This window comes from Hippopotamus amphibius, chromosome 12 (genome assembly GCF_030028045.1).
Source record: "Hippopotamus amphibius kiboko isolate mHipAmp2 chromosome 12, mHipAmp2.hap2, whole genome shotgun sequence".
NCBI classification, from domain to species: domain Eukaryota; kingdom Metazoa; phylum Chordata; class Mammalia; order Artiodactyla; family Hippopotamidae; genus Hippopotamus; species Hippopotamus amphibius.
Genome location: NC_080197.1, coordinates 87,216,702 through 87,228,104, shown reverse-complemented (window position 1 = coordinate 87,228,104; position 11,403 = coordinate 87,216,702). Strand labels below are relative to the sequence as shown.

The window sequence follows — 11,403 nt, the reverse complement described above, 5'->3', positions numbered from 1 at the left end:
CGTGAGGGGCCAGCAGGCTCCCCTCCTCCTCTGCAGCTTGTGGCACCTGCCCAGCTTCAGTTTCTCTGTTTCTCATAATCCCGCATTCCTGTTCCCCGCCCTTCCAGGTGTCCCCGGGGCTCCTCATGGCCTCAATGCGGGTGGAACACAGAGGCCTCAGTCCTGGCTCTGCTGCCAGCTCGGCATGTCCTGGACCCCTCTCAGGACCCCGAACAGGAAACTCCGCCGCTCACTCTGCTCTGAGACGGCCCTGAGTTGCTCCATCCCATGGTCTGTCGCTGAGTTGCCTGCCTTCCCCTCCACGCTTTTGGAGCCCAGCCTCAGAAGAGCTTCTCAATCCCCAGTTTCTGCATAAACTGTCCCAGGAAGAGGAGGGCTTGGACAAGTGGGTTCTGGGAAGCATGACCAAGGCCTGGGCTGAGAATTACAAGTTATGGGGCGGGGGAAGTAACCTCTCTAGACCTGGAAGTAGAGATTAGGAGAGGAATCAAGGGGACCTCGGAGGAGAGGTGGCGGCTGGGTAAGGAAGTCAGTGCAAATAAGTGTTCCGGTGCCTCTCCCTGCGGCACTCTGGCCATGGCCTTCCAACTTGCTGATAGGAAAACTGAATCACAGTCAGTAAGAAGCACTTGCTTCATACCATGAGCCCGCTGGCAATGAGGCTGGAAATCAGACACCAGAATCCTGCTTCCCATCTTGTGTCTAGAAGGTGGAAACTACAGAGTACAAAATCTGGTGGTGGTAGCGGGGGGGAGATGGAAGGCCGGGGGTGGCATTGAGGACAACGAATCCCCCAAGCTGTCAGGGCCTGAACTCCCAGTCTCATTTCAGCCCCCAACCGGTCTATCAGCTGTATGATCTTGGACCAGGCCTCTCCATCACCTCAGCTTTCCTCTCTGCAATGGCGGATGTGCAGAGTGCAGCCTTTGTGGGATTGCGTAATGGATTAATTTAGACCAGCACACAGGGAGCGTCCCACCTGTGTTCCCAGTCGCCTTTATCTCACACACCAACACCGCCATCCATTCTTGGTTCCCTCTCTCCTCACACCCAAGATGGAACAAAACTTCAAATGCTTCTGCAATATTTCTTAAAAATTGGAAATAGGGAGGGCTGCGAGGGAGGAGTCGGGAACACATAGATAACATACCTAGTTACCCTCCCCAGGGGCAAAGAGAGCCACTGGCATATGAGGAGAGAGGCAACCCTGGAGGGAGAGGCCAAGAAAGGGTCCAGGCATCCACTCTGAACCTCCCTGACTCCACCCAGTAACTTTCCACCGGCCCAGTTAGCCGCTAGCAAGGGCAGGCTGCACACTCCCCCGCCCAGTGTGGCCCTCTGGTCCATCCCGCAGCAGACCTGCAGGGGGCTGGGTGGCTGACGCATACCCTGTCTGAGATCTCAGCCGCCCGGAGGCTGATAAGGAGACCCGGCCCCATCACATGGGACCAGCTGGAGGGAATTGCCCTGGTAGTTAACATCAGCTGGACGACTTCCAAATTGGAGAGATGAGGAGATAAGGAGTGAAATGGCCTAGGCCTCTGGGCTGAGGGGCCAGAGGAGCTAGGAGAAGGGGCACGGGCACTGCCAATGGAGGCCTCAGGAGGCCTGGCTGGGGACAAGCCAGCAACTGGCAGAGGATGGTGGCGGTCTTAGGAAGTAAGGTGAGCAGAAAGCCCTTGGGCAAGGGCTGGAGGCAGGGCCGGCTTCCCTCCAGATGGGGCTGGCTGAGCAGCTAGAATAAGCCTCCCTTCCCCAGAACACCCAGCCCTCCAGGGCCCAAGCTCTCCCTCAGCCTGGGGCCTGTGGGAGCAGCCTGGGGGGTGAAGAGGAGAGGGTGAGAGGATGCTGATCTCAGTCCTGCCACGCCTCCCAGGAGGATGCAGGTCTAGCTGAGTCGTTGGTGCTGCAGAGCCCAGGCCTCCCAGTGAATTGGCTGCCTGCTCCCACCTGCCTTGGAGTCTCAGGTCCCCACATAGGAGCAGGGCACCCTGCCACCACCTCCTGCCCCACAGCGCTCTGTCATGACCCAGGAGGGTGATGACAAAAACCAAGGCAGGCACAGATGGCACTGGCTTCCTGCCCCTCTCTCATTGCCCTTGGCCCCCAGGGCTCAAGTCCCTGAAACAAGCCGCTGGTCCCAGAGCTGAGAGAGGATGGGCAGCCTGGAACAGCCATGCTTTTCACCCATTTCCCCCCTCCTCCCTGCAGAACACCCACATCTTGTCTCCCAGTTATCCGCCCCACCCTTTCTTACAGAATGTGAAAGCCTAACCTGGAAGGAGGGAGAGGACGTGGGGGTGGGCACAGGACAGTGTGCCCCAGGGTCCCACAGCTGTGGCAGCCTTGGGAGGAATCATGGTGGGGGTGCAGGCCTCAGCCAGGCTTCCTGGGGTCACTCTTCCACGTCTGAAATCCTGCTGGGCTTCTCCCACTCATCCCTTGGGTCCTCAAACCCAGAGGAACCTCCAGCCTCGACTGTCCCAGTTTGGGAGCTCTAACTTGGGGAGAGGGGCGGCACAGGGGATGGTGTGACCTGGGTTCCACAGGGCCCCTGATGGCATGGGTACAAGCTGCAGAGGGTGAGGATGAGGGCTGGGCTGAGGGAAGTGAGTGGGCTGGCCAAAGGCTGGGCTGGCAGCTAGCTTTATATCTGAGCTGGCAGGAACACAGGGAGGGTCAGAGGACCAGCAAGGGGGCATTCTCTGAAGGAAGGAGGGGGTGGGAAGGGCTCCTCATTCCCGGTTGGTGCCAAAAAGCTGCAGGAAGAAGGTGAAGATATAGATGATGTCTAGGTAAATGTTGAGAGCTCCAAAAATATACTCCTCAGGGCTCAGCGAGTGGCGTCGGCTACCCATCAGCAACTGGGTGTCAAATGCCAGGAACTGAGGGAAGGGGGGAGAGAGAGAGAGAGAGGTCAGAAGGTTTGGTCACTGTGACATTGACCACAGGAGCCCGATGTCCTCCACCCAGGCCCACCCCTGATTGTGTTATCATGGACTGCCTGGCTGTTCAGTGACCCTCCTGTGACAGCTGGAATATGGAAATTTCCCAGTGCCCTCCACCCCTAATTCAACACCTATTTACTGAGCACCTACTATGTGCCAGGCACTGATGCAGCAAAGAACAAGACAGACAAGATCCCTGACCTCGTAGAACTTAGAGTCTAGCGGGAAAGTAAGTGTTAGTATGACGAGTAACCAAAGAGAAACACGAAGTGCAACCGGGGGCTGATAACAGGAACTTGGCCTATGTGAGTGTGTCGGGGTCAGGGAAGGCTTCCTGGAGGAGGAGAACTTCAAGCTGAAGCATAGTCTTCCTGCCATTCCCTCAGCGCCCTTCTCTTAGAGGGTGAACAAATGCTCTGTGTACCAGCAAGCAAGGAGCTGGCACTTGTTACGTGCTTAACAGACATAAGCCTACTTCATCCTAATAACGTCCCTATCAGGTAGGGATCCTACCATTCCTAGAAGAAACCGAGGCCCAGAGATGTTAAGTACTTAACCAAGGTTACACAGCTGGGACGTGGCAAAGCCAGGATCTGAACCCAAGCAGGCTGGGTCCACAGCCCCCTTGTCTAACCATTCTGCTCTGCGGCTTATGGGCAGCACCCAGGGTTAATGTGTCTCCTGCCAGGACACAGGCTCCCCCAAGAGCCCCAGCGTCTTGCTCAGAGCTGCAGAGACAATGAGGAACACCACACCATGACTCCTTTCGGGGGCTCACCATTTAGTGGGGGATTACAATAAAACCTGGTAAATGCCATAATGAGGGCTGACTGGGCAGGAGGAAAGTGGCCCAGGAGAGGCGAACGTTTTCTGGGGCCTGAAGGATGAGTAGGAGTTTGCTGGACCAAGCAGGCCTGGGGAAGCCCTGGAGGTGAGGGAGGATGGGGAATACACTGTGGCGGGAGCAGTGGGGCAAAGGGATGGATGGAGAGAGGCTGGAGCCCAGGGGCCAGAGGCTTCAATAGGGAGCAGCTCCAGCATGTGGGACATCAAAGCATGTCACCCTTAAGGGCGGGGAGGTGGGGGTGATTACAAGTACGGGCTTGAAAGTCAGACTGACTTGGATTCCAGTCTCAGCTCCGCTACTCACTAGCTCTGGGTCCCTGGGCGAGGTTATTTAGTCGCTCTGGGCCCGTGAGTCCAACTTGGCAGAGCGGAGATGAGTGTGCTTGCCTCCTGAGGTTGTTGTGAGAGTGAGATAATGCGTGCAAGGTGCCTGGCAAGGTGCCTGACACATGGTAAGCACTTAATGAATGGTGGCTATTAGTGCAGTTTTATTGTTATTATCTGCAGAAGGAGAGGTGCCCTCTTGAGAACGTGTGCACGCTGCCGCTGAGACTCAGGTGTCTCCCGCCGCTCATCAAGGAGGCAGAAATGTCACTAGGGGAAACTGTGTGGCCTTAACAGCAGGCAAACGGAGAACCATACCCAGGGCTGAGGGGGCCCTGCACAGGGCCTGAGAACACAGGACCGGAGTCGGAACGCCTGGATTTGGGTTTCTATACCTTGGAGCCATCACCCACTTGACCTCAGTGCCCTCATCTGCAAAATGGGACAGTGATGACGACCTCACCAGGGTGTGGTTTTGAGGGTGAATGTATGGCATCAACTACTATTCTTTTTTTTTTTTCAAAAAACCACTATTTTTTTACTATTACTATTATTCTTTAGTGTCGTTTCACTCCATTCTATTCTGCTCCTTCTTAACTTAATTTGGATTCCAAGGTAAAGTTTCCTTCTGTAGCAAGAACAGGCAAGGGGAGGGGCTGACTCAAACGCTGCAGGCTGCTTGGCAGTCACGGCTGCCAGCGTAAGTTAATCAACTGCTGATCGGGCTAACCAATCAGTCGCTTGCTTGGTTGATTTCCCAGAGTCTGGTCACCCCTGGGTGAGCTAATGAAATCAAATCTCTCAACCTAGAAGGCTTGGACCTGACCTGGTCTGGGGGTGGCCTCTCCAAGGAACCTCCTAGAAGAGCCAGCTGGCTTTTCTTTTGGAGAAAAAAGGAATGAAATGGTTTCTGCCCCTGCCCTTGGCCTACGGCCATGGAGGCTATCTGGGAGAGCCTGCCACAAATTTCAACCCCACTGCCTGGTACCACCCATCCCTGCAACCTCATGCCTGTGAGCCAGCTGACGGCCTTCCATTCATTTATTCCCAACAATATTTATTGAGCAGCTACTATGTTGCAGGGAACTTGCCCTCAGAGCACTGACCGTCTAATGAGAGCAAAAGACATGATGAGAGATTACATTACGAGCGTGCATTCACACGGGGGAAAGTAACTTGATAATCCCCCTGGGTGATGAGCACTGCTCACCAACGTCTTGGCTGAGAGCAGATATCTTGGCTATAGTTAACGTCTTAGTTGGCAGCTAAGATCTTATTTGAGAGCTAATGACCGGACTGACTGCTGACACCTGAAAGGACAGCAGGTGCTTGAGTTGCAAGCCAGATGGATACAAGACCCTGTAGGAGGGGCATGTGGGTCAGGGCAAGAGGCAGGAGCTGGACGAGGATACTATTAACTTACATCTGAACAGTCTTTTCACATACTAGTCCTTTATCTCACTTGCCCAATTCACCCTAGGAGGTGGCTATTATCACCACTATTTTACATATGAGGAAAGGCGTCTCAGAGCAGGTGAGTGACTTGCTGACGGCCACTCATCTAGCTGGAACCAGATCACCTGTCTCCTACATTCTGCTAGAGATGGGGGGACGGTGGGCTGGCAGGGAGGGAGGAGACATGCCCAGAGGGCAGAGGAGACAAAGGCAAACTTTCCTGGTTCACCCTATGGGCCAGGGCTGGACCTGGTCAGGAACCCACGGCCACACACTCAGCCTGACCCTGCCTTGTCCAGGCTTACATCTGCTGTCCTCCCAGAGGTGAGGTTGAGAGGCTCTGGGGGAGCCCCGCCGTGGAAAGGGCGGCTCAGGGCCACCAACAAACAGGCACTGAGTCCAAAAAGCTGGGGTTGCAATGTGTTGAATCAGCATAAAAAATAATACGTGGACTGTGTCCATCCTACAGAAATGCCAGCAGCACACCCAAGGCTGTTCACAGCAGCACTGGTTCTAACAGTGAAACCCTGGAAACAACTCCAAACTCTATCAACCAGGGGATTGTTAAATAAACTGTGGGCAGCCGTGTTGAGGCAGGAGCATCTCTGATACATGCTATTACGAGAAAAGAACAACTTGCAGAAACATCCATATCACATGAGCCCCTTTATGTAACAAAAAAACTCATAAAACTATATGTTATAGGGGCCTACATAACAGATATCTATAAAATGCATATAGAAAGGTCTGGAAGGAGAGACAATTGACCACAACAGTTACCACTGGGGAAGGCAGTGAGGGACACGGCCAAATGACATTTGCTTTATCTATATTATTTAAGATTTTAAAAAATGAAATATATGAATAAGTGTATTCATATATTATATTAGAAAATTTTAAGAGAAAGGTTAAAGTAACACAAAAGAAGAGTTCGTGAACTCTTTCATTTAATTGTCACCATAAGCTCCTGGGACAGGTACTGCAAGATCATCTCCATCAGAGCTGAGGAGACTGAGGCCCAGAGAGTATAAGTGACTCACTCACTTCACACAGCTGAGACGACAGCTCAGGTCTTCTGAACCCTCAATCCTATTCTCTTTCCACCATGTGACACTGCGTTGGGGTATGGGGTGGGTGTGTGTGTGTGTGTGTGTGTGTGTGTGTAGAAGGATGGAAGAGGTGGAAACAGAAGTGTAAATAAAGCTCATGGCCAAGAGCCCAGTGGCCTCCCTGGGGGGATGCAGGGAGGGCTGGGCCCGCCTGGCCCCACCCCCACTTTCTGGGCTACAGAGTGAGCCTGGGCTTTGAGGATCCCAGAGAAAAGAGACTACCAGCTTTAAGCCCTGTGCCCTTGGTTGGGATGCAGGACAAGGAGAGGGGAGCTGAATGGAGACCTGCCTGGGGCCCATACGAGATACTTCTCTAGTCTGCAGTGACCTGGGTATCAAAAGCTTAAATGGCACAGACAACCTCTGCACGCAGCCCTCCTGGGGAGCACCCCCAGGTGGGCCACCACCACCAAAGGAATAGGGTCTGGCAGGCATGTGAGCCAGAACGTCTGGCCCAGGATAAAAGGGGAGCAGCGTGAGAAGGTATGTGAAAGAGGAAGGGCGTGCGAGTAATACAGTGCTTAAGAGCACAGGCTGGGGAGTCGCACAGACCTGACGACTACTAACAGGTAATATTATTGACCACTGATGATGTGCCAGGCACGTTCTGAGTGCTCTGCACATATTACTTCACTTACAAGTCACAAGCTATGAGGTGGGTATTCTTATTATCTACATTTTACGGGTAAGGACATAGAAGCGCAGAGAGGTGACATGGCTCCATCAGTCCACACAGCTCGAATGTGGCAGAGAATGGAATTGAACCCACCTACTGTGCTCCAAAATCTGGTGCTCTAATTAGAAGGTTAACATTCACCATAAGGGTGAAAGCTACCATGGTGGCTGAGAGACTACCGTGTTCCAGGTGCTAAGCTGTTTTCTTTTTTCTGGTCACATATTCTCTTATTAAGCATTATCTCAGCCTTGTGAGACAGTTCATATTAGCCCCATTTTAAAGATGAGGCACAGAGAGATCAAGTAACTTGCCCAGAGGTCACGGTGGTAAGGGGACAGGCTAGGCCTTGACTGTGGTTTGGGTGGGGCGCACGTGGCCACCTGGAGAGCCCCCCGGCCCTCCTGATAGCACCTTTCCCCAGCTCTGCTGCTGTGGGCCGGTGTAGATGCTCCCCTGCCCGGCTCCCTACAGGGACTCTGAGTTACCCCTCCCTCAGTCTGCCAGCCCTGGGGCTGGGGGTCTTCTTTCACCTTCTCCACATCAAAGTGTTGGTGTGAAGGGCTTGGTGGGAGCAGGGCGTTGGTTTCTGAGGATTAGGAAGGGAGACTAAGGTAAGGCCTGGGGGGGGGCCACCAGTGCACCTTCCCTCAAAGGTGCCATGACTGGTCCATCCACCCTCCCTCCTGCCGCCCTCAGAGGAATCCCTTCAACCTCCAGCGGGCTCAGATGAGGCCTTGGGTGGGGCATCAGGGCTGCTGTAGTGGCAGAGGGTGGGTGGCAGAGCAGAGAAGGTTCTCACTGGATCTTTCAGGCTCATGTAAACCACTGAGGCAAAAGAGCCTCTCAACTCTGAATGAAATAAACGTGAGCCTAAAATAAAACCACACCCCTGCCTTGGGTTCGTGCAGCCATTTTTACTGTCCAAAGTGTTTGTCTAGCTGTGAAGAAGGCAGGGCACCTATCAGAGCCCCCACCAGAAAAGCAGGGTGAGGGGTGAGGTGGGGGCAGGCTCTTCCCCGCATCCCTCAGGTGCTGCAGGAAGGTTCACAGGACACACAGGTTCCCTGCTGGGGCTGGATGGAAGTCACTGCCCAAAGCCTAGCCTTGGGGTGACAGAGGCTGAGAAGGCCTCTTTGGGCTCTCCTGCTGCGGGGGGACCTCTCTAGGCCTCTAGCTTCCCATCCGTGAAGTGGACAGGGAGACAGAGTAGAAAGAATGCTGGGCTGAGAGTCAGGAAAATGGGACTTTCATCTCCAGCACTGCATGCATGTGTGTGGTGTGTGTGTGTGTGGGGGGGGGTGAGTATATGGTGTGTGTATGTGTGTGGTGTGTGTGTGTCTATGGTGTGTGTGTGTGTAGTATGTGTGTGTATGGCGTGTGTGTGTGTGTGTCTATGGTGTGTGTGTGTATGGTGTGTGTGTGTCTATGGTGTGTGTGTGTGGTATGTATGTGTGTATGGGGTGTGTGTGTGTGTCTATGGGGTATGTGTGTGTGTGTGGTATGTATGTGTGTATGGCGTGCGTGTGTGTCTATGGTGTGTGTGTATGTATGGTGTGTGTGTGTATGGTATGTGTGTGTGTATGGGGTGTGTGTGTATATGGGGTGTGTATGTGTCTATGGTGTGTGTGTGTATGGTATGTGTGTATGTACGGTGTGTGTGTCTATGGTGTGTGTGTGTATGTATGGTGTGTGGGTGTATGGTGTGTGAGTGTCTGTATGGAGTGTATGTGTGATATGTATGTGTGTGGTGTGTATGTGTGACGTGTGTATATGTGGTGTGTGTGTGTGTGTCTGTGTGTGTGGTGTATATATGTGATGTGTGTATGGTACAGTGTATATGTATGTGGTGTGTGTGGTGTGTATATGTGTGTATGGTGTGCATGTGTGTGTCTGGGTGTGCTCTCTCTGGGTCTCAGCACAGGGAGGTCCCTGCCAGCTCCAAGGGCTCAGTCTCAGTGCTCCTTTTCTTCTAGGAACTGAGGGCAGATGGCTGTGTGCGTCCCCTCAATGGTCAGGAGTCAACACCCAGCACTGGAGGCCCAGTACCTCTACAAACAAAACATCTTCCTATCCAAGCCTCACTCATCCACACACCTTCAGGCCCTGAAGCATCCAGTACTGACCACACCAGTTTTCCTTTCCACCCTGTCCCTGACTCTGTGACACTGCAGTAGCCTCCTAACTAATCTCCCAGCCTCTGTCCTATGCACTAACCTGGCTTTTCACTGATCTTCCTTAAAGCACAGACACTGATGTTTCCTGAAGCCCTCAAACTGGCCATGTGAGGCAGGGAAGATAGAGTTCTGTTCCCATCAGGACTGTCACCTAATTTCTAAAGCCCTGTTCCTGGTTTCTTCCCTAGGTATCTGGGCTTGGCTTCCTGATTTAAGTGACTGGGAGACTCAGCTTCCCCAAAGAAGGACCAGCTCTGAGGTAGAGCATCCTGCCCAGAGTCAGGTAGGCACGGGGGCCCAGTCACTGCAGGAAACCAGCTGGCCAGGCCCTGGGCCCCACATGTGCCCGCTCACGCTCTCTCTCTCTCTCTCTCTACCTTCCTCCCTGCCTCAACCCTCCTGCTCTGTCCCAGCCCCTTCACCTTCCCTCATCACCCCAGCCCAGCCCTCATGCTCCTCTGCACTCAAGGAGAGGGCACTAGAGGGGAGAGGAGGATGGGGTCATCCTGAAGCCAGTACCTTTTGGCTGATTCACCCACTTCCACTGGCATTTGAGTCTGGTGTCCAGAGGGAGGTACGGGGGTAGGGGAGGGAGAAAACCCAAGCCTCTTGAGAATGGTCCAAGGCTAGTCGGGGTGAGGCGTAGGAGAGGCCCATGCCTGCGGGCAGGACCACGGCCCTAAGAGGCCTTGGCTCCCCACCTTCCCAATCTCAGCCTGGTCCAGCTGGGTGGCCCTGCTCTCAAGAATGGCAGAGTCTTTCAGGGGAGGGGCTGAGGTCTCTAGGAGAAAATCCTTTGCTTCTCACAGCTCTTCCAGGGCCCAGGCTGATGGGGGTTGGGGTGGTTCTCGCTGGCGTCTGGGCCCTCCTCTGACACTTCTCTTCCCCCTTCTCTCACACATCCTCTTCAAAGCAGCAAGAGGGGCAGGGATCACGGAGTGAAATTCTTGCCTGGCTGCAGTGCCGGGAGGGCTCCTCACAGTGCTGAGAATTCTTCAAAGGCTAGGTTAGGAGGGGCCAGGATGGGCAGACGGAGAGACTGGGCCCTGGTTCTGGGGATGAGTTGAAGCTACAGGACCACAGATTCCAAAGGACAGAAGTGACGCTGGAAGCAGGGTCAGACTGAGGTCAAGGACCTTCTGAGTTGAGGTTAATGGAAAAACACAGGGACCTCAGTTCTTATGGGGCCGGGCCTCCGTGGGCCTCCGTCCACCTGAAACGGAGAGGAGGAAGGGGACCGCGCCCAGCAGCCCCTCCTCAATTCTCCCTACACCAGAGGACCCAGGGGACGGGCTGCAGCTTGTCCCTCCTCTGAGTCAAGTGAAGGAAGGCAGGGGATGGGGCTCGGAGATTGACACCACCGTGCTCCTGCCCATGTTCACATAACCTGCAGGCTGAGCCCAGCCCAGGCCTGCTGGGGTGTTGCTCTCTTAACGAGACATTAACAGGTAATTAGGCGCAGTGCTTCCTCCTCCCTGTGACTCACAGAAGACTGAGGCTTAAGTCGGCTATGCAGCCGTGCTTTCTTTGCCTCACTCTGACGGCTCCTCAGCGGGACCTGGCCTCTCAGGCATCCGTTCATTCTGCAAACATCTAGGGGTGCCTGCTGTTACCACACACTATTCTAGGCACTGGGGATGCAGCGATGAGCAAGCCAGACCCAAATCCCTGCCTTCAAGGAACTTAAATTTTGCTGGACGGAGACAAACAATAAACAAACCAATCAGAAAAATATGTAGTATGTCAGACGGTGAGACGTGCTATGGAGAGAAATAAAAGGGTGTAAGGAGTGACAGGCGTGCGTGCCTGCACGTGCGTGTGTACACACTCCGCACTCAAGATTGTTAAATTAAGTGAACACCCGAAGGAGG

General features: G+C 53.9%; 1 protein-coding gene across 1 annotated transcript in view; it reads right to left on the bottom strand.

The window, feature by feature from the left end:
* Nucleotides 1–2,630: 2,630 nt before the first annotated feature.
* Nucleotides 2,631–11,403, bottom strand: part of FAIM2 (Fas apoptotic inhibitory molecule 2) — a 29,536-nt gene continuing 20,763 nt past the window's right edge. The window contains exon 12 of the mRNA XM_057702791.1: nucleotides 2,631–2,885. Coding sequence (XP_057558774.1) covers nucleotides 2,736–2,885 — 150 coding nt within the window. The 3' untranslated portion in view covers nucleotides 2,631–2,735. The remainder of the gene's footprint in view (nucleotides 2,886–11,403) is intronic.